General features: G+C 35.5%; 1 protein-coding gene across 1 annotated transcript in view; it reads left to right on the forward strand.

The window, feature by feature from the left end:
• CCDC171 (coiled-coil domain containing 171) overlaps positions 1–24,092 on the forward strand; it is a 163,198-nt gene that overhangs the window by 48,005 nt on the left and 91,101 nt on the right. Inside the window, exons 11-19 of the mRNA XM_009891512.1 lie at positions 1,383–1,472; positions 3,395–3,595; positions 5,478–5,645; positions 7,530–7,718; positions 12,637–13,105; positions 13,854–13,970; positions 18,801–19,027; positions 19,679–19,861; positions 21,180–21,365. Of these exons, the coding sequence (XP_009889814.1) occupies positions 1,383–1,472; positions 3,395–3,595; positions 5,478–5,645; positions 7,530–7,718; positions 12,637–13,105; positions 13,854–13,970; positions 18,801–19,027; positions 19,679–19,861; positions 21,180–21,365 (1,830 nt within the window). The remainder of the gene's footprint in view (positions 1–1,382; positions 1,473–3,394; positions 3,596–5,477; positions 5,646–7,529; positions 7,719–12,636; positions 13,106–13,853; positions 13,971–18,800; positions 19,028–19,678; positions 19,862–21,179; positions 21,366–24,092) is intronic.

Raw genomic sequence — 24,092 nt, forward strand, 5'->3', positions numbered from 1 at the left:
GACTGCGTGTGACTGACCCTGAAGTTGTCATATGGAGCCAGAGATCACCGAGCACCTTCATGGTGCACAGAAAGGGCAGTGCTCTGTCCTTCTTGATTACCCCTGCCCCCACAGATAACGCTGCTTTTGGCTTTTTATATATTAGATATGTTTAGTAATAAAACTTTTTAATAATACAATAATGCACAGAGGGACTATGAAGGGCACTGTGCAATAAAACCGGGATGTTTTAATACACAGCAGTAAGGGTTTAGTTTTGAGTAATTATGTAGTGGTTCTTTTTATAGAGAGATTTTCAACAAGACCCCACATATCGATGTATTTATTAATAAACGTGTACACCTGAATGTGTGCATGAAATATGCTGGTAAACCTGTCATGTGTCACCTTTAACTTACTGTGCTAACCATTAGATTAAACGATCTGCTTCATTTGTGTGACTGAAAGGTATAGAAGTGTTTTGGTTTTGGCAGATAACAAGCTTTTGACTTTCTGTATAGTGCAGAGGCTAGAATATGTTTGGGGAGAGAGAGAAGGCTAGTAAACCAACAAAAAAACTGGAAATATTCCAGTGACATTCTTACTATAATTATTTCTAAGGGTTCTGCCAGGTCTCCTGATTTGAGATCAAACGGATATATAGTTTCCAAAGTAATTTATAAATTTTGTAAATGGGTTATTTTACTTCTGAGCTGCTCCTTAATGCTCAAGTGCCGGCAATAGCCTGCACTGTAATACGTTTCTATTCGATGCTTTATTTCAGGCATTTGTAGTGCTAACCTCATCATCAGGGAACTAAAGATACAGGTTATAATGATGTGTTGTTATCTTTTTAAAAAGTGGAAACTGAAGCTAGTACACAATATGGTCATGAGCTACCGCTAAGGTGGTTGCTTGTAACACCACAAACAGTTCAGTAGTCACCATGCCTCTCTGGAATCATGCTGCTTTTTACGGGTACGTGAGTACTATCTAGCGCTCAGTAAAAAGTAGAGACCATGCTTGTAGCCAGACAATTTCTGCAAATGGCCACTGACTTTGAAAACTTGTTTTCTCAAACCGCTCCCCAGATCATAATCTGAATTTATTACATTTTCAAATGCATTTCAAAGTCTGTGCTTTTGTCAGATATTTTGAGAGTTAATGGGAAGGTTAATAGTGGACTCAGTTTGGGATTCTGCCACTGCTATTTGTCTTAAACCGTTATAAAAGAGTTTAGTGCTTTTGTAATGGCACATTATTTAGATTGTATGCAGTATAAATACTGTCAAAAGAACTAAAAATAATTTTTTTTTACATTTATATATAAAATTCTTCCTTTATATTCAAGTGATTATGTAACCTTTCTGTAAAAGCCTGTTTGACCTCCGTATTTTTCACAGCTTGGGAAAATGAAGGCTCTGTGTGAAAACATGACAAAAGAACTTGAGATATCCAAAGATAAAATGTGTGCTTTAAGTCAAGACTTAAAGGTATGGTTTCATGAACTTAACATAAAATTTGAAAGATTTGAAAAAAGTATCTTTGTGGATTTAAGGTACCTTTTTTTTCTTATCAGAATAAGTCTCTGTATCATTGTATTCTGTTGAGCAGACTGGTTTATCTTGCAAGCTTGTGTGAAGCCATGCTGCTTTATTCTTGTTATCACCTTAGACTACAAAAGTGATCATTTCAATGGTTGCAATTCTGAAATAATTTGCAATAGATTTAACAATTTGCAAACTACTTTTTTATATTTAACTCAGCATCAGTAATTTTTTTTCTTAACTGTTTTTCTCAAGAAAAGGAGAAGAAAATTTAATTACCTCGGTTCATATGAAAGCACATTTTATTAAAGCTGTCCTTTTCTTTGTTAATTTTTTTTGTTTGTGTTTATCAAACAAGTTAATGCATGCATGTAGCATCAGGTCATCCTTAACAGTTGTACAATGTGCAGCTCAAATTTTCTTAGAGTAAAATCTACCTGGGAACTAGTAAAAGCAATTGTGAACTCTTTTCTTTAGTTTCTGAGCAAGAATTTTTTGTTGTCTCTGTTTTTGGCTGACACATCACTTTTGTAATGTCCTGTCTGGTTACATCAGTGGCCGAGGGAGTGAGGAAGTCCTGAGGTCATGGTTAAACTTAATCTCCCAACTGGCAGTGTATTATATTACTGCCAAAATACAATGTCTCTACTCCCAGTGTTTCTCAGATTATTTTGCTGAGGATATACTGTTTTATCACTTCAGTTTAGTCACAGATCCTTCTGCAGCACTCATTGAATCTTCATATTAATTGATACTAGCACATGATCTCGTGTCATCTAATCTGAACTTTTTTACTAATTTATGTTCAGAAGACTTAAAACTTCTGCTTCTGTTGCTGCGCCTTTGTAAGGCACTTAAAAATTTTGCAACCCATTGCAACAGATACTTGTATTCTTCATGCAAAAACTGAGTCTCCTACTCACAGACGGTGCTGGTTTTTATGCGGAACAGCAGTGCCTGATCTCTTTAAATGTTTTGGTAATGAAATTGTATATATGAATGAAAACTAGATCCACTCTGAAAACATTTGTGTTAGAAATTTAACATTGTTTTAGTCTTTTAATATTTCCATTAAGAAGAATAAAAGTTGTCATTGTCTGCTGAATTTGGGAGTATCTTTCCTATTGTATTTCCTATATAAGCAGCTTTGATTTTATGAAAAACAAACAATGCTTTCAGTTTGACCTTTAGCAAACTTAAGCAATCCTGGAAGTCTAGTGCTTGTAGGAGAGGAAAGCATGTGTATCTGTCCTCTCCATCTCAGCAATCTTTTTGGCTGAATAGGGATAGGGTGTGAAGTTCTTTGTTTACCTTGTGAGATTTGGTACTGGTAACATAATGATTGTATTTGTGACCATTTCTGATTATTAGTGTCTTCCCATGGTCAAACCTCCAAAGAGAGTACTCACATTTATTTTTTTTTATCATGCAGATAAAGAATACAGTGGGTAACAGCAGCTGTCTGTGTTGCGTACCAACTCAGCTGTAACGGATCAGAGATTTACTTAGGAAAATAATGTATCTTTTCACTAGCTCTGAGAGCTCTCCACTCTGCAGAGGATAATTTGCGTCGATGCGTTCTGCATCTCAGTTGTGGGGGTAGAGGGGATTCCGAAGGTGACTGCATCATGGAGCTTTTAACTCTCAGACGGATTTCTCATGCCATCTAGTTACAAGCTGTGGAGAAGGACTATTGTCAGTTCTGAAATTCTGTTACTGACAAGATACAGTCAGCTTAGCCTGGAGTCTTCTGAGCACATGTGGCTATATGACTCTTTACTTCCTCAGATGCTGAGCACTGGACTAAGGTAACATTTTATAGAGTAAAATTCTTACCAGTCTTTCTGTTCCATGCTTCTGTTCCACAGGAAGCTCAGGATAACCTAACTGATGCCAATAAAGAGTTAAATCATCTGCACGCTAAGTGTGCAGACAGAGAGACTTTAATAGGAACTTTAAAAATGGAACTACAGAATGTACGGCAATGCTGGGAGAAAGAGAAAGTACGTGCCACAGAATCTGAAAATGAAATCCAGAAGCTTACCAGGGCTTACCAGAAGGATGTGGAGGTATTACCAGAGACAAGATGACTGTCAAAAAGAGTCTTTATTTAATCTCAACTTTATACATTTACATACATCAGATGGTTACTCTTGGTCTTAACAGATTTATCCCCAAAATATGATTTTAAGATATGTATTTTGAAATATGTATTTAATATCTACAAGATCTCAGGACATATTTGTTCTACTTCCTTCTATATCAGAACTAATAGCGTAACCCTTCCAGTATTTTGAAATTTTGAACAACTGAGTTTATTTAAAGAGCTGTGCCTGACAATTATTTCTTTCTTTCAAATTGAAAGTTAACAAAAATGTTTTACAATTGGAACATACAATAGTATCATCATCATCATGTGTTGTTAATTACTGATTCACATGGCAATGATAGATAGCAAATGTGGAACTGAAGTAGTTTTGCCTGCATGCCACAAAACCTAGAAATTCTTATTTGTGACCTATTAGCTCATTGTGGTTTGCAATATGTGGGAATTGCTTCACAAAGTCTTGTTTCAGAACTATTATCTCTCTCCTTATGTTTGTTTACAGATGTTAATTTTGTTACTTTTTCCCCCCAATGAAGCAGTACTAGCAATAGCAATGGTATTCTTTATCATAGTTGTCGTGCATATTGAGCTCATTACTTCCACAAATTTGGACATGGATGCCAACTGAGTAAAAAGGAAACATTCTTTCCACCTCTTTTACAGTCTGGTATTTAAATAGTGTCCACATGAAGCAGCTGGAATTGTTATACACATCAGATAATGATTAAAGTGAAGGAAACGAGAAGCCTAGCTATATTGTAAAGTCAGCATGTCTACAATACTGTGGTTGCGTTCAACATGTGTGAATTGATTTTTGGGTCTTGGGATCCCTTTTTTGATGCCAAATGGATAATTATCATCCTTGGTTTATCACAGCTCAAGCAAAAATGTCATGACGGTGGCACACTGGATTTTCCTTGGGGAATTAAGGGATCTGCTAGAAACAAAGTTAATCTAAACTACCCTACATTTTTTTTATTACCTAAAATACCATGAAATAATAGCATGAGAAAATGCACCTAAGTATAATGGAAAGGGCTCAAAAAACCCATAGTTTCCCAATTTCTTAATGTAAAGCGTCATCTAGGGCCCCTGGAAAACAACGGGAACCTTTGCAATGGTTTACTGACCTTGAATAAAGACTTTGTTTCTTGTGGCTTTTGAGGTACAGCTTTCTATTGTTTTAATCAAAGTTGATAAGTTGCATATATGTACTAAAAGGATGAAGGCTGGAATTTTTGTTGCATGCTATTGTTGCTAAAGTTTGTTTATAACTTCCATCAATTTATTATACTGCTGACTAAAATCAGTGTAAATGAATGAGAAATAGCTTGTGGAATTTAACTGATGAAGCTATAAGCCTATTTTGTCTGACTGTTTAGTCATACATAATCCATGCAAAAACGATTTTCAAAAGACTGTAGAGTGATAGTTGTATAAACACTGTGTTGTGCTGCCAAGCCAATCAGACAATTTTCTGTGTGCTGATATTGGAAGTGGGTACAATTTGAATGTACCTGAAAGTGTTAACATGAATGATTAAACTACTAACAGCATGGAAATTTTTATCTGTATCAGGTCATGGTTGTGGCCACTTCAGGCTTGAGCTTTCTCTATTTATATATTATGGGTAATTAGATAAATTTTGTAAAAACTGTTTTCTTACTCTGGCTTTAATATGTATGACTGCACATATTAACAAGGAATTGAATTTTGAAAATGTTTGAGAGTGAGCTTTGTAGGTTTTTTCAGCTGCATGGAGCTCACATTACTAAACATATGATGCGTCTCTTTGGATTCCATCACTGTTCAGATACAACAGTTAATTTTTCTTTTTGTCTCAGGAGAAGCTAACCTTCCTCCATAGCTTATACCAGCGTTTGGTAGCAGGCTGTGTGCTTATAAAACAACCAGAAGGCATCCTAGATAGATTCTCTTGGTCTGAGCTTTGTGCAGTCTTGCAGGAGAATGTTGATGCCCTGATCTTAGACCTCAACAGGGCTAATGAGAAGGTAAGTGTCCTTAGGCACCAGCTACCTCTATTAAATTCAGTGACATTTGTCCACATCACAGTATCATTAAAAAGGACTGACATTCATCTTATTTCAAAAAGAATTTGGACGTTAATAATTCAATACCATTAATTATGGCTTGTCTACAACTCAGTTTGATGCCATTGCTGTGGGCATGTAAATGTGACTGAAGTCTGTATGAAGTCTCTAAGCTCCACTTTCTGTGCAGGACATGCTAATAGTACTAGCCAATATTAGCCACAGGGACCTAATTAAAAGAAAATAAATTAATCTTACTGATGAAGCAATTCAAAGAACTTAGTCATTTACACTAATAAAGCAAGTCTTTATTTTAGCATAAAACAGAAACAAAATGCACTTATTCCAGGAACATCATCTTTAAATTATATGTTTATGATTTAGAGGTACTATCTGAAAAAATGCCAGTATGTTTTTTTGCTTTAATGGTAACTTTTAGACTATGAAATTTGTATTCAGAAATACAATAGAAGATACTTATTTTTATAAAACACGTCAATATTTGTGTAAGGGAGAAATTCATTTAATGTGAATAAGCTTACGTGGCCTCCCTGAAAATCCCTGTGTTTTTGTGAAAGAAAAGACCTCTTTTTAAATAACTTAAACCGGCACCACAGACTAACATATGCCACTGTTTAGGATTTCGGTTCATGTTCTGGCTCCATTGATCAGGCCAGTCCTACAGTCTAGCAGAGCGACCCCAGATCTTGGCTGCCCTGACATTTTGTTCCTGAGGCATTGGAAGGGAAAAGTTCCTTTGGATGTTTCTCATCTGCTGGAATTGAACTCTTCTGGCCGGAGTAAGGGATGGGGCTGGTTACAGTGAATTGTCTTCAGTCTGCCCATCATTTAGCAAATACACCAGTGGTCAATGGAAATTAATGAAGAGGGATAGTATAAAATCTGGATGATGCAGATTTGTACATTTGTATTTTCTTTTTGGAGTAAAAGAGGAAAGGAAATGGAAAGGAAGGAAGTGAACATCATTGGCAGTGTTTGGGGGGGGTTGTGTTATTGTTTCTTACTTTTCAATTTAGTATGGTTATTCAGATTGATTGTGAGGTTTCTAGGGCTCTTTTCAGGAATTTGGGGCAGTGTTGTTACCTGTGTTGTACCTGCTTTCTGAGAATAGAATTTTTCTCCTGCAGTTTTTTGTGAGCTATTTGGAAGGTAACTTGTGATACTCTGTAGCAACGAAATGTAGGCAGGTGTATTTAGAGGTCATTGTCAGGTTAATTCATTCCTCCATTTAGTTTGCATGGGAGCTGCAAAGTTAAACTATGGAGTGAATCCCTTCATGCTTGTTGAAAACACATCATAAACTAATGAGCTACTTGTATGGAAAACATTCTGTACGCCAAAATTTCCTGAAATTATTTTAATACTTAATAATATATGGAATGTCTTGCCTTTCCAATAAAATAAAAATAAAAGGGTTGTTTTTTCATTACTGTTTGCGATCCTTGCAAATTGCTAAAGGACTGGTGTAGTCAGATTACTAAGTTAGCAGCACAAGAATTAATGCACTTGTTTCAAAAAATCACAGTAAATGTCCAGTTCAGGTTTCCAACAAAGAAGGCAGCAGATACCTGCAAGGTGGTATAAAGATGGCAAAACTGAAACCAAGGAAAATTTGGTATCCCAAAATATGTCTCAGTTTTGTTGCAAGATTCAAGTAAGTAATCTGTCGTGAAAGGCTTTTAATTTGTTTTAATAAATACGTTGATGAAATTACAATTTAGATTTTAAGCTGGAATAGTCTGTGCTTAAGTTAATATGAACAATTAAAGTAAAAAGGTGTTTTGAGAGGTAAAATATATATATTTTTAAATGTTTGGTACGCAGATATCTCACCTAGAATATGTTTGTAAGAAGAAGTCCAGTACTATGAAGGAGCTTCAGCAGAGCCAGGAAGATGCTTTTAGCAAAATGGCTGACCAGATGAAAGCACAGGAAAGCTGTTGGCAGAAACAAAAAACGTATTTGGAACAGCAGTACTCAGGTCTCCTTGGGGAAGTTCATGCAAGGGCACAGGTATGGTGCTGTGAACTTCTGGGTTTTTTTTTGTTGTAAATATTTAATGGGTTATATCAGTAATTTAAGCTCCTAACCAATTTAAGGTTGTTTGTGAATTTTAATATATCTTTAAAATAAAAATGCCAACATTGTGCTAATATTAACTTCACTTCTAATAAGAAATAAATTACTTTGTTAAAGCATGAAATGAATTGCTTAATTTGGTCTAGCAGTTTCTAGTGATTTTTTTTTGAGAATGTTAAAGCTGTAATATTTAAATTGCTTATTTTAAGAATTATATAGGGCAGCAGTTACTTTTTCAGTGTCATGTTTTGCAAAAACTCTGTGGAGTAACAGTAATGTGATGTCATCTGGGGATAAATTTAGATACATACATTCTGACCCTGAGAACCAATTAGCAGTTACAGTGGTAGATTTCAACAGTATTAAAGGACTTTGTTATACAGATAGTACAGTGAGCAGTGGTTAAACAATATAAAACTGTCATCATTGATTGTTGGAAAAGTTATTTGTGATCTAAAATTTTCACGCTTGTTCTACAACCACAATTCTTTAGTCTTTACAGTCACATTCCTTTACACGTGTTTCAGTTAAAAGGTGTTGCGAAATAGAGGAAATAAGATATGCGTTTTTATTTGTGACTGCCATCTGAAACTTACTTCATCAGAAGAAAGCTGTATTTGACTCAGATTTTGGGCTTGGAAGTTTTTGCACTGCGAAAAATGTATTTATGAAGACTTCCTTAGACAGAACAATTTGTGGTAATTCCCTGGGAATGAGTTAAAATCTTGTATATATTTTTTGTTTCATGTTTACATTTCACATTGAATATTGGCAATTGTAAACATCCATATGAGTTGAATAAGTGGCATCCATGCTTAGATCAAGTTCCCCCAACTTCTTATTTCTTCTGGATGTCTAATTTGTGACTGACTTCGGACCTGCAAATATCAGCTTAAGCATTTCCCTTTGTGGGATCCGTAGGGTCCATGGATATCTGCCATTAGGGCTGTCCTAATCCTGAGTGCTTGTTTTCGTAAGGCTTGACTGTGTTTTACCTGTTGGATTTTGAGCCTGTTAGCCATATTTGTCTGCCAGATCACTGCTTTAGTTGGATCAGAGCTCTGCAGACAGACTAATATTGTAGTCTTATTTCCATAGGAAACAAGGAAAAATGTGCCACAAGTTACAGAATGTTTTCAAAGGGTCCTTCAGATATTACTGAGCACCAGTGTTTACATAAAGATACAGAATGCAATATTTAAATTTAATTATTTTAACAGGTTTTATTCATTAAATTTTATAGGAAACATATAATCAGTGTAAGTGGAATATAAGTTGCCAGTATTCTATATTTTATTATACAACTGTGGGTCTCATCACTGTAGGACGTTTATTCTGGCACTACAAGCAAACTGTAGCAATTTGCCTTATTTTCCATCCAAGGACCTGAGTGTTAATTGCAGGCAGTTTAATGAACTAATCCCTTGTAAGTGTTAGTTCCTTTCTGGAATGAGATGAGTGCTTTTTGCTTTCCTGCACCAAGCTAATGGTACATCACAGGATGCATCCTTTTGTTTGTAGCTTTGTCTTCCACCAGTGTTCCATACCTTCTTCTAGGCATTTTCTCCTCAGAGCTCCTGGGTTGTGAATTCTTTATTTATTTCGGTTGTTGGTACATGTGCGAAAGCAAACTGAAGACTGTCAATTCAGACTCTCAGGATTTAACTGAGAACTGCACAGCAATATGAGTAATGTATCTTGGAAATTACTATCCTGGTTTCTTAGAACTGCAGTAGAGAGTTAGGGCTTTTCAGAATGGTTCTCCTTATGATTGAAATGTAACATTATGAAATCTGGAGGTTTTGGTAGCAATGACACCTCCTGCTGCTTCTGTCCCCAACCCGTGCTGTTCAGGGTCCCCTATGCCAAGATAGGATCTATGGATGTTAATAGGTACTACTTCACAACTGTTACTGTGAAGGGTGTTTCTGTAGGGTGGAAATTCCCAGACTGGCCTTATTACAGATCAGCAATAAGTAAGGCACTCTATAGATACTGCTCTTCTTTGTCCGTGGTCTCCATGTTTGGAGAGTCAATGGAGCTTAAAATTCATATCCTTTTTCCTTGCCTTTTGTAGCAGGGAGTGCAGTCCTCTTGATTTGATAGTGTGCCATTTTGAAAATGTTACTATGCCTGTTCCTTAACCTCACACAAATTATTTATTCAGACTGTGCACAATCTCATAGGAAATGTCCTCTGAATTTTAACTATCAGTTGTTGTTTGTTTATTATGTAGACATTTATTAATCTGTCCCCATTTTTTATGGCAACCACTTAAAATAGAAGGGTTTTGTTCTGATATGCAAAAATATGTTGTAAGAGAAAAATCCTGTAACTACTTTAAAAATGTTAATTTCAACAGAAAAATAAAAGGTGTGCTAAATAGGAAAGGGGAAAAGTCCTCTAGGGAGAAAAAAAATGTCTTTGGTTTTATTGGCTTTTTTTGTTGTTTGGAAGCCTTGCATTTACAGCAAGGCAGGTGAATTAGCTAAAGGCAGTGGTATCTTGCAATTGTATCAAAAGTCAGTGCAATCAGTGCAAAAGGAGGAGAAGTACCCATTACTATACTGTTGCTGACCCACCATGTGTCTTTGATAGACATATTCTGGCCCATGTGCTTAAAACATAGGAAAGAAGTGGAGGGCAGTTGTGTTGATGTTGTTTATTTAGATGTATAGATGTTTATATTTAGAAAAAAACACAGTTGAAATACAGGAAAACGTTTTGAAGTCATAGTGTCATTATATTTCTAGTTTCCAATTATGTTTTCATGCCAGAATAAAGGGTAGGGACCCAGTAAGAAGTAGGATAAAATAGTGTTGGTAGTAGTGCCTGATTTTTTTGTTAAGGATTTGCGGAATCTGCCAAGCTCAGTAGCCCAGTGAGGTGTTCCTCAAAACTCAAACTCTGAAGGAAGCCGGCTTGTCAGTGTTTGGAAGAGAATTCTATGTCCCTTTCAAATACTGCTTTTAAGCTTCAAAGAAAACAGTAGAAACAGTGTGGGGTAAGACAAAATCAATTATTAGCTGGTAAAACCAAGAAGGTGTATTTTCTTACAAAACTTTTACATTTCTGTCATCAGAGATTGTCTTGTTCACTTTTGCATATTATGATTTAACCATAAGCATAAAAACAGTAAGCTTTTTTAAAAAATGAACTTTAATTAGCCAGAGCACTGAATGTTAGTATTGCTGCCCAACAGCCCTGTAGGGATCACACTTTGTTTACTCAGATATTGGCCTTTCACCTGTGATGGCCAGAAACCATAAGTTGTTTTCTAAATTCAGCTTACCTTTTCAGTTCCTTCCAGTCATGCTATCAGGTTTTTTTTTCTATAAAAATCAAATACTGTAAATAATGCAGTAGCACTGGAAGTATTGTATATGTTCATACTTAATTTTAGAGTAGTAAAGTGACATATGAAGCCTGTAAATTGCATTTAGTAATTAAATCTTTTAGTTACCTACTCTATTTTTGTACTGCTGAAAGTATTTTAATAACAGTACAAATTCTTCCTCTTCCAAAAAAATAATAAAATATTTATTTGGTCAAAGACATTCTGAACTGACTAGGGTACATTGCTATAGAAGCATGGAATCTTTTATATCCATTCTAGGGAGTGTGGTGTATTTTTTTTTTTTTTTTTTGTTTTGGCCCTGTTGTGCTTGCAGGATGGAGGAGGGAGAAGAAACTAGAATGCCCCCCAGACCACTTGCTTGGGACCTGTACCAAATAAAACATATAGGAATGTGGCTAGATGATACCATTTTACTTCTCTTTTGAATCCTCTTTTCTTCGTCATACGGACTTGTCATTCCATTCATGTTTGCCTTTTTGTGTCCAAGTATTGTAACTGGAGTGTAAGCATTTAACTTGAGCTTGTGGATTCTTTGTGAACAATGCCTAAAATTTATTATCTCCTTGTATCACTGGATCCTGTGTAAATGGAGCCTCAAGTGTTTGTTCCAATCACAGAGGACTCTCATGCATCAAGAAGCCGGTCTGAGTCTCTGAGGTCCCAGCATAGTGTCTTGATTCCTACACAAGAACTGCATGTTATCAAAAGCAACCAGTCTGCATGCTCTAACCTTAGTCCTGGCATTCACTGGCTTGTTAGTCTCTTCATTGTTGCTACACCAGTTTACTGTTTCAAATCTCCCTCTTACCCTCTTTCAGGGCATATAGAGGAAAAGAAAAAATGTTCTGCAAGTTGAAAAAAGTCTGTAACGGCACTAGTCAAAACGAAAATATCTGTATTACACTGTTCTTTTGAAAACTCAATTCTGTATGAGACCTAATTAATCTGTGAATATATAAGTAGGGGGTTGATTACAAAGTAATTAAGAGATCACCTTTACTTCCCCTTTCCCAGCTGCTGCCAATCTGTCTAGGTTTATCTTCCAGAGTCTTCCTTCTTTTTTTCCTCTGTGTTACACTAGCTTTCTTTTCTGCTTTGAAGAGCAATGTTCCTTCTGAAATTGGAGCATGTAATTGCTTATTGTTAAGCCAACTCATAAAACTGTATTGTGGACAACAAGGTACTGTTGGACCTTCTGTGGGCTATTGCAGTACTGGTGGATTATCATCAGAAATCTGGAGTCCATCTGTAGTTGACGATTGTGCAAATTTTCCTCATACTATTGATTTGTTTTCATATATCAGGTTCTGTAACTGTTTGCTAGGATACTTTGACAGTCATTACTAATAACTTTTGTTCCTTTAATGTGTTATTTGAATCTGAAAAAAAAAGAATTTTAGCTTTTGTCTAGGTAAAAACGATTTTTTTTATTTTAAAAAATATCCTCTAGTTAATATTTTTCCGGGTTTGTTTGGTTTTTTCCCCTTACCCCAGGAATACCAAGAAACAGCAGAGAAAAACAAGGAAAAAATCTATGTCCTTGAAAAAAGACAGGAGAAATTGGCCCTTGAAAATGTATCTGTGAAAAATATGTTAATGCAGGTTCAGAAGGAGCATTCATCTCTCCTGGCAGCCTGTGCTCTCTTGGCTATGTCTTCCCAAAGAGACCTCCTCCAGGATCAGGTCAACATTTATGAATTAGTGAACCAGGAGATTAGGACCCTAGTTCATGCTCTCTCTGATGTAGAGGAAAACAATCAAGATGAAGAAAATCTGAAGAAAAGAAAATCCAAAGGCCTGATTCATGTATTCCGAAGAGGTGTGATTGCAGTTTTGGCAGCTAACAGACTTAAAGTTTTAGCCCAGTCTTCTCGTTCCCTCTTCTCCTGGGTAAATGGCTTCAAAGAAGGCATTGGAATTCTAGTTTGTATAGGAGATTCCAAAGACAAGCGTAATGTGTCAAGTAAGCTAATTGTTTTCTTCTTTGATAAGTGTTATGTCATATTACATGGCTAGTGAATAGCAAATAGTCATGTTATTGTTTATAGTGTGTAAAGACAAATTTAATGACATTTTGACAACTGTAATTTCTGGATTTGTGATTCCTGGATTTCTTGACAAATATAATTTCCCCTAAAAGGAAATCCTTAGTCTGTTAAGCACTGAAAAAAAAGTTAGAACTACACACATGAACTCGTACTGTTAGATACCGTTGACATTTGAGTTATGGATTTCAGAACTAGGTGTTACTGCATCTGTGATAAATGTCTTTTAATGTTTCTAAATGATTGACCGTCAACAATTTTTTTTAAATATATTTCCTCTTCTTTTATTAATAACTTTTAATATTTATTTCCTACTAAAAATGTGAAAAGTTCCTTTCTCATTCAGGTAAAATATTAGTATAGAATTTCTAAATTTTTCTTTAGAGATCATGTAGTCTTCCTGCCCCTTTCTGTTACCAGACCGGCTCACACTTCCCCCTGCAAGGATAAATGCTATCAAAAATGTTTCCCAATCCAGAAGATCTGTCTGCTCTTCTGTTTTAGTAGTTCTGGAAGCATATTTAATACAGTCTAAATTGTCCTGAAAGAAGAATCAATTTGTGGCTTATATTCTTAGTTTTGGTCAATTTCTGAAAGAGCTGGAGATAGTAGTGTGCCTTATCTGAGTTATTCGGTTTTATTGCTAGCTACAATTTTGTTTCACAGGTCGTGAAGAGGAACAAATGCACTGTGTTGAAGAACTCGGCTGGTTTACTAGTTCTGACCTCCTTGCTGCAATAATCAGTTCTGTCAGTGAATTACAGGATATTGTAAACAAACCAGGTAATTTTAGATCTATATTCTTGTAGTAGAAGATTAAAAAAAAATTGTCAGGGTGGTTACTTCATTTCCATTTTTAGGATTTTATCTAAACTATTCTGGATCAAATCTCTGGAGAGCTGTATTGTTGGAAGAGATTATTTTTCTTCAGTTGGTGATATGATACTTTATCATTTCAGTATATAGAGTCATGGAAGCAGAGGCTGGAGAGTGCATCTAGAAAGCATGTAAACAGTTTTACCTGCTTGGTTGTGAGACAGAAAAAAAACATCTGCACCACACCAACAGATATTTGGCTAACCTGTTCTTAAAACCTTACAATGAAGTAATATTTACAAGCTACCTAGTTATCTTGTTCGACCCTTCTAATATGGAAAATTATTTTATGGGAGCTCAACCTAATCTATTTGATCTGTGCATTTCTGAAGTGCAGGCCCTAAAACTGGCACATATTCAACCTGGGATGTTACCACTGCTGATTGAAAGGAAACAATTTCCTGCTGTGTTTTATATGATATGAATCTAGAATTTCCAAATCTGGAACACAGTTGAATTTGAGGGATACTATTTTCACCTGGTTTACTTGCTATCTTGTGGTTTTTGAGAGAGAAATAAAACGCTGTCAGTTTTCACACCATATATCAGTCCTTATTTTGTGTCTGCTGTGTTCCCTCTCTAAGGATATGCTTAATTAGATTTGTGTCTAGATTCCTTAATTTTCTCAGTCTCTCCTCATATAGAATTCTGCTGTGCCTATGGACAATTTTAGTGCCAGTCTCTGGAAATGTCACCTCTTGATTCCCAGCTGTTAACTATCTCCTTAATTTCTTTGCAGTGAGGACTGATGTAAGACCTCACTTGGTTCCTCTGCATTGCTGTCATCCTTAGTTTTTTGATACCTGGTAGTTTCAAAGTCCCAACAATTCGGTCACAAAATAAAAGTTATTAAAGGAAGGATAATTTATATGAATAAAGGGAAATCGCGGGACAGAAAGAAGGTGATACATTTCCCAGAAGCCTGAACAGTAAACTGGTAACAGAAGTCAGCCATTGAATCAAAAGCGTTTTGATTCAGTTCCAGGTGCTCTTTTCTTTGATCATTCTGTTTTCAATAACTTAAACTTACATCCATACAAAAAAAAAAGTTTGAACTGTGTTTCAGAATATTTGCGGGGTTTATACTGCAAGTGTTGCTGTGTATGGAGTGTTGAGTAAGAACAGCAAATTGAAAAAGAATCAAGCGAAACTGTACAGCAGCATTGATGTGCTGAAGTGACTAGTTCAAATACCCTAAACCTCATGATACTTTGCCGGTATTGAAGTATATGAGAATTGTGATGGACTCTTATTTGCTTGATACCCCTGCACTCAACACAGTTCAGATTTTGAGAATTAGGAAAAGCCATGCTGAGAATGTTATGGTCAGTCAGTTTGGTGATTCTTTCATGGCTTATCTCTATTTTAAGTCATTTTCACAGAACCTCAAGATCTAACTGCTCATGTATTGCTTGGAATTCTGTTGCTCATGAGATCAAAAGTTTCCCAAGAACCTTTGGTTCAAAAAATAGTAATAAATAATTTAAAGTTTGACATGAAATTTCCAGAAGTGATAAGGCTCTGAAGAAATATATTTGAAAGAAAGCTCACATACTTAGGAAATTATTTTATGTTCTGTAAGTCGTATTTCAAATAGGATTTAAACCTTCAAACTGACTTAAATTATTTTGGATTTTTTTTAGTGTAAATAGGTAATCTGAGAGGCATCTGCTCTCTTCAGATCTGAAATAATGGCAGTTCCAGATTAGACTGCACATCACAGGAAGGTGTAGGTGCTATCTGGATTTACAATATGGAATGGTTTGCTGTCTTAAAAATTACTTTTAAAGATGGCTAGGTACTGAGGAACCATTTGAGGCAGCTGAGAGAAACGAAATCTGGATCACTCAAATGACACTGGAAATTTTTAGGCTTGTGTGCTCTGGTGAGTTGAGGCACACTTCTTGAGCTTTTAACTTTTTAAAATGTGTTTTTGGTTTGACATTCGTGGTCATTTCCCTTCCCACTGTTCATTTGTTTGGTTTTCATTCCAGTGTGTCTTGGAATGATCTCTTAGCTTCAGTTTTGAATACAAGTTCATTAAAGTGTTGGGGTTTTGTGTTTTGGTGTGGTTTGGCTGTTTGTAAGGTTAGTTTTGTCGGTTTGTTTGAAGAGAATCTGTACTGCCAGAGAAAACCAGAGAAAGTAAAGGTCACGCTTTTTGAATACAAATATCAACTGTTACATACACAAAGCTTTTGAAGCTTAGCATGAAAATTTTCTTCTTGTGCAGTACTACTAAGTTCATCCTGCTGACTGTTCTATTTCACCAACACAGAGTAAACAAGAATTCTTTCTTCATCTGTCAGTGAAGTAAAATTTGCCACTTTTCACTCTTTTTCTTCATTTGCTCAATGTAAGAATTAATTGCTCTTTGTGATGTAACTGTATTTGTGTTAATAATTTCTTATACACATCACAATGTAATCATTTAATGCTTTCATTGTAATTCCTTGATCTTTCTTGGGCAGGTACTTAAAATGTGTATACTTAAACCGTATATTCTCTTCCCAGTGATTATAGATAGTTACTCGTGGAATTGCATTATATTCTCATTTCATCTTTCAAAGGAGTCAGTAACTTGCGTCAACGTACTTCTGTGTATTTGCTCCAAACTGCTTTTCATTAAAAAAATAAACAGAGTTGCTGATTTGCTTTTTATTGCCCATCCCAAGAAAGCGCCTTAAGTTGTGGATACTGAAGTATACTGAATAGCGGGAATCCTGGTTATGAAATTGAAAGATAGTTTCAAAATGCTGCAACACAATTGCCTGAGCTATTATTATTAATTGATTTTTAATGCAGTTAAACTGGAGGTTCTAGACATAGAGAAAGAGACTGCCATCCTAGGTACTGCACATACGGAGAAATACTGTGTTTTCTGGCAGGCAGGCAATCTTGTGTAAAATGAGATGCCAGGTGATGCCAGGAGATGCCAAAATGAAGGAACAGTAGCTTGTTGACAGTATCCTTGGTTAGTTAGTTGCCAGAAATCACCTCAAAGGAGAGGGTTTTTTTTAGAACATTTTGTTGTCATCTTACATGGAAGGCAGTACAAATGATGTTCTTTTAATTTTAGGTTAATATAACTAAACATTCAAACTAGTGAATGCGTCATGTCTGGAGAAAAGAGATGGTCTTTGAAACTGAAAGACAGGTAGGACAGGATAATCTGTGATAAGAGTTCAAATGATGAAAGTAGCTTATCTTTCAAGTGATCAGTAATGGAGAACCAACATAAGGAAAAAAGAAGAGCCTTGCCCAAAGTAGACAGAGCGTTAGAACAGCAGTTTTTGTGTCTGAGAATAATAATATTTTTTTTATTTCAAAGGATGTTTTTTTTCAGTTGAAGTGAAAGATAAACATACTGGATAATATTTTTATCTTTGGAAATGGATAGAAAGAGGGTTATCTTAGACATGAAGAAAAGACAGATTTACGACTAGCTGGGATTAGGGAGAGCATGTACTCAAAAACTGAACTCCAGTTAAGCACTGGAATCATTGGAATGGTGATATTTTGAAACCAAGCAGCAGAATGGCTCTGAAAAAAGAGTATTTGACTTTATCATGTGCTTTTTTTGTTTATTTGTTGCTTACAGGTAGATTTCGTCTCATGTGTAAATTATAAATTCTTTATGATGAGAATAATAAATATCAATTGTCATGTTTTGTTTGCTTTGAACCTTTGTTTTTATCCTCACAATATATAAAAAGAAATTCTTTAACTTACAAAAGCTGTGGTTATTTTTTCTGTTTATACTCCTAAGTAAATATTTAATTCACTGCAGCAACAGGAGATCTGCTGTACTACTGAATGTAAATAAGCTCTTCCATGCTTGTCATCTTACACTGATAGTATCATAAGACAAGTAATGACAGATTAAGACCTGCCTAGCAGAGGGAAAACTAAATTACAAGACTTTTATTAAGGCATAAATAAACCTATTAACTGTTATCTGGAATACCAATTAGTGGAAGGAGCACTGACAATTTTATTTATCAACATTAAACACAATTATTAATTACAGACCTGATGAATCTAGCAGTAAGCAGGACATGTTGGGTGTGCTGGGGCCTTAAGTCCATTATATGAGAAGGATGATTACCAAAATCCTGTGGGGAAATAAGTAATTGTAGCTGTAAAATTTTAATTGCCTTGGAATAAGGTAAATTATATTCTCTTGTCTCAGAATATAAATAGTATGGCATTAAGGTACCAAGCCTCACTAATTTTGAACAGCAAATGATTTAGACATCTATAGACGGGAGGGAAGAGGAGTCAGGAAACCCTCAGAAATTTGCATTGTAAATATTGCGATAAAATGATTTACCATGTGCTATCACATCTGACATATTTGACCTGGTTTGCATTTTCTTGCATCAATCTTACATGTTTTTTGAATTACAAAATTAGAATGCCCAAGAAAGACCTAAAGTATTGTATTGGAGGAGAACATGAAAACAACTGGAAAATTATTCTTTAACAAACAAATCCTATTCTTTAGAATCCTATCCTACCCTTCCATTCAAAGATTGATAGGAGTGTTCGTTGCTAAATATAGAATTTGTCCCAAAGTATCTGCGATATTCGTGTGAGCTCAGTCTTCCACTCTTCAATGGAAATTCCTTACTGAGTATTTTTAAGGTGCTATTTGTTGTTCTTGCTTTTTTCCACTGAAAAAACTCAAAACTAATAACCTACGTGATGTTTCTTTTTTGTTGTTGTGTCTTAAAGATCCAAAGCCCTGGCTTTCCAGACACTTGCTTGTAAGTGCAGCCAGGAACTCCTTTTCAAGACTTATGGACAAGCTGAATGTAATAATGGAGACTGTTCCACTAGACAGCAGCAGGAGCATTAGTTATCTGGAGAAAGACTCCTTGGTACAGAGGCTGGCGCATGGACTTCATAAAATAAATACCCAGGCCCTGGAAGCTGGATTGTGTGACAGACTACCCATTCTGGTATGCGTATTTATAGTGCTACTTCATCTAAACAGTAAGTTCACAGCATAAGTGTTACAGCGAAGCTCTCTTGATAGCGCCATTAATTTTGTTTCAAATTGTTTGAGTCCATTACATTGAAGTCAGCTACACAGGGGATCAGAAGTTCGCTTGCGACACCCAAAAGCATTAGGATGTGAATAGATCTTTTCTTTCATTGTCAGAGAGTTTCAAGAAGAGATTTGATGTATCCAAAAAAAATATTTTCTGAAGTTGTATCAGAATTTTATTTGCTTTGTAAGAACAAACTTGCTTTTGGCTTGAACTACATGTTAAGGTTTGGGTTTGGGTTCCCCCCCACCATTTTTCTCCTTTTCACTGTTCTGTCTTTCAGTAAAGATAACCTTCTTCCCTTTAACCAAAATGAAAGGATAAACTCTCACATAATCTGTCTTTTATTACGGGCCTTATGTGAAAACAGGTACTTTCTTAAAACCAGTAACCCTCAACAGCGGGTGAAACAGGTTCACATTTTTGAACTCGTGTCTGTCTTCTAGAGGTGGATGACAAAATGACAGCTTCACCTAATTTGCTTGAGTATTAAATGTGATTGATTGTATTGCTAAAATAGCACATTTTATAGCACATGAATTTGTTCCTCTTTGCTAACAGAAAAGCATAGCATCCTTGCAGAAGCAAATATTTGAATTTACACAAAGACTTCATACGGCAGAAGTGGAACGCCGCTCACTGCGCCTAAAACTTGCAGAATTCAAATGGAATTTCAGTGAGTTGAAAAAAGAAGCTGACAAAGCCCAGAGCCTGCAAGAGCAATTAAATCTGTTTAAGCAATCTGTAAGTATATTTGATTTAGAGGAGACTGCTTATGAGAGATCTTCCTTTTTACACTTTTTTTTGATTTGTGTTCTTCTGAAAAACAAGTATAAAATCAATCCACTATGAACAGAATTTTCCAGAATACTTGACTTGTAAATGTCACTAAACTGTAAGTCAGATGTATTTGGAAGTATATCCTTTCCACTAGAGTTTCTCTTTGATTTGTAGAATGGGGTATTCTGTGTAAACTACATGTTTGGTGTTCAGCAGCCCAGGTTTTCTTCCATATGTTGAAAATGTTGGTGTAATTTATATACCATAAAAGGATTTATAGATTTCACTTCAACAGAGTAAAGTCAGCTGGAATGAGGGTATCCAGTAAGTGTGTTCATGAGAAGTTCATAAAGCATAAATGTAGTTTTTAAACTCCGCATGGACATTGCTGAATATTATGATAGACATTTTACTGTATCTTTGAGTATGGGTTATATCCTGAGCTAGTCAGTGCAAATTTGAGTGTGGCTGTTTCCTTGAAGGAGTACGTTTATGTCAAGGAAAAAAAAAGCCCTCTTCTACATTCTCAGTAGCACACGTCCACCAAATCCCTCTGACCATTTGCTGTTGCTGATCGATTTACTTAAACACTATGGGTTCACTAACCTGTAAATAGCACTTTTTGGCAGGAATGAGAAGAGACAAACGTTCCTTGACAACTTGAAGCCACAATATAGCGAGTAATGGACACGGTATTTGAGGGATTGATGCCTTTTTGTGGGTTGTCGGTTTGTTCCCTGTCATACTCATTGAACTGTGCCTGCTAATCATCTTCAGTTTTGTTCTTAATGTGTTTTTTTTTCCCCCCTTACAATTCTGGGACAGTTAGATTACATTGTCACATTTTAGATTGTTGTTCATATGTAGATGATGATTTTCCCTGGAGAATTAGTTCTTCTTTCTGGAACTTTTTGGGGAGAGGAGAAAGAGTCGAGGAAGATGTTTACAAGGATTAGTAAGATAGGCACTGAAAAGTGGGAACTTGACCTGCTTATTTCCTTCTAAATATTGATTCTTTATAATCCGGCTTGCTATTTTTTATAGAATAATGAATGCATATTGTGTACAGTACTCTGAATGCTTTTTTGAAAAAATACAGTGAACAAAGTTGCCTGCTGTTTTATTGTTCAGTGGTCTGTCTTCATATTAAAAAAAAATAAATTCATCTTTAGCGCACTTTTGGTTTAGAATTTGATATGTTTGCAAGTGGAAGTCTGAAAGTCAAGCATGTAAACAAGTGAATATAGTTACACAATCAAACACAATTTGTTTCCCTTATCAGAAATTGATCACCCATGAGAGGTTTGAAAGTGCATGTGAAGAATTAAATAATGCATTACATCGGGAGCATCAAGCACAAGTGCTTTTGAATGAACAGGCGCAACAGCTGCAGGAGTTAAATAATAAACTAGAATTGCACTCCAGTGAAGAAGCAGATAAAAATGAAGTCTTAAGTGAGACTGTAAAGGTAAGATGATTATCCTTAAGAAATAGGCACCAGCAATTTACCTTTTGGTGAGTAAGCCAAATCTTGCATTTCTTGTTCAAATAAAATTATAGGAGTAATTGCACAGATACTACTCACTCCATTGGAATCTTAGGGTACTCAGAAAACACTTCCAAGATGAAACTTAAAGGTATAACATCCGTTTTCTGCTTTTGGGACTGGACAGTGTACACCAATATATGTAATCTGTGAAGTGTCTGATTTTTACATGATACATAAGAGACAGGAGTTCTAGCTATCACAAGGTGTTTGCAGACTATAGGAATGTATTACTCCATAATTCTCAATCCTTTCCATGGAGGTGTTTTGAGCCAAATTTAAGTTGTGGACTTGTTGCTGTGTACTTTCCCTAAATTTCCGTTTAAAATCCAGGAGGTTGATTGATGTCTTTTAATTCCCTCATGACGTTTACTACAATAGTTAGCACAAAATTGCATTGCAGTTGTATCGGCCTGTATCTGTGACTGTATCAAGGAAGGAAACAAGATCAGTTGTGGTAGCATGGCAACACGCATTCATGATCTAGTGTCTCTTAATTATTTTTTTTCTTCAGATGATTTTATAATGTATACTTCCTAAATCATCATCTCACCTTCAATTTTTATCATTGTTTTTTACAGTTCCAAACCTGTGTTGAATAAGTACTTCCTAAATTCAAGTAGAAGTTTAACACAAACTACTTTGATGCCAAGGAGCAAAAGGACTTTTTTTGTTTTGAGCTCTACATGTTTGGGGTTTTGAAATGGAAGTTTTTCATAAGCTTTTTTCTCCCACAGTTTACCACAATCCCACTTTATTTATGGCTTTATTCCTGACAGACAGAAATGGTCTCTGCCCTGTTTTTTCTAACTGACAGACCTTTTTCTCTTGGCAGATCGGTTTTTGTGACTTAAAATGTTTTTGTGTTTGGGTTTTTTTTTTGTAGCTCGTGTTTTGCAGTACAGTGGAACAATCTCATCTCTGCAATAATCAACCCTGACCTTGTAAAACAGTGTTCTTACAATTGCATAAGCTTTTAAACTCTTAAATAGTACGGAAGTATGGAAAAAAAGAACTGCTGCTCTGAAAAAATACAGTAGAAAAACTATGCCTTCATCTGAAGATACAAAATAATCTATCAGTCTAGACTAAGTATATATAAAATGTTGGAGAGTGTCATGGTGTACAAGTGATTTTGGATGGAGTAGAGTGTCATGGAGTAAAAAAATTTGCTTTGAATTCTTTATTCATAGTTTTTAAACAGGTAACAAGGGGAAAAATAAAATATTAGATACTTTTGCTTTTGGTAACTTATTTTTAAACTTATTCACAGTTCAGCAGCAATCAGTAAGGAGATACTTAGGTATTCACGTGCTTTCATAAAGTAGGCTTATTAAAGAAGTAATACTTAATTTCTTAGCTTTATCGGTTCAGATTTTAATCCTGTATATTTTTATCTTCTTAATGGCATATACCATGGAGACATCCAAGGTAGCCAATTGCATTCAAGGTCAGCTAGAACTAAGCAACTCTTTTACACCACTTTTTTTATTAGAAGAGGTAAATCAGTAGCTCTGATTCCCCTGCCTTAGAAGAGGAACTTTTACACAAATGCTACACAGGCATCTGTAGCAGACATAATTTTTAATCCTTATAGAAGCATGTCTTAATTCCAGTAAAGTACTTTTTCTTCCTATTGACAGGCACTGTGTGTATATTTACTTCCTTTTAGTACCTGTTAGTGCCTGTAATAAAAACAATATCTTTTTAAGGTTTAATTTATGGAGCATGTCCTATAAATTGTTAATGAATAACTCTGTGTGCATTCAAGTGCAATATATGTTAAATCATGTAACTTGCTACTGATCTGCCCCAAAGTGGTCTTCAATACATGTTTTAGAAGAAGATACCCTAAATTTTTGGTGTATTTACTCTGCAGAGTTTAGTGAAGCTGCCATTGATTTATGACAGCAAAAGTGAGAAAATAATCTCATCCAAATGCTTTGATAATACTCAGAGAAAAACATTTTCTGATGGGAAGGTCTGGAGTGTTTATTTCCACTAGCTATTTTATTTAAATCATTATATGCATATTCGGTGTTCAGAAAGTGCGACATCCTTTGCTAAACAGACACATCTGAATTAATTAGATTCTGATGGAGATTGGGATTTCCAGGTTTGGGAGAAGTGGATGTTTTCCCTGAGCAGGCTCTTATTTCTTGGTGTGGCTTTCAGGTGAAGGTGATACACAAATTGCTACTTTTTGTTGCTTTTCCTCTTCATACATTTATGGCCACGTATTTCCCTGAAAAATAATTTCAGTTATTTATACAGTTCCTTTTATTAATACCATTGCACACACTTTGCAAGTCAGTTTTGTAGTTGGCTATTTCTGCAGATGATGCAGTACTCTAACTTTTAGAAAGGTTAAAAGGCCTCACTTATATGAGGAAGACTAAGTGATTTTCATGCTTCTCAAATAGAACAGCAGAGATTACAGTCACTATAAGAACCAAAATAGGTTTGGGTTTTTTTTTTTCTTAAAGTCTCTGACATCTTGTGTTGAAACAACTGTTAGGATTTGGGTGCACCGAGGGATACTGTTGATCCCCAAAAACTTGTTTGTCACTTTGTCAAGAAATGGCGTTTCTGTACATTACCCAGTTAAATTAAAGCAGTGTGTGTATATATATACACACTATATATAGT

The sequence above is a fragment of the Charadrius vociferus genome, unplaced genomic scaffold (genome assembly GCF_000708025.1).
Source record: "Charadrius vociferus isolate BGI_N301 unplaced genomic scaffold, ASM70802v2 scaffold198, whole genome shotgun sequence".
NCBI lineage: Eukaryota > Metazoa > Chordata > Aves > Charadriiformes > Charadriidae > Charadrius > Charadrius vociferus.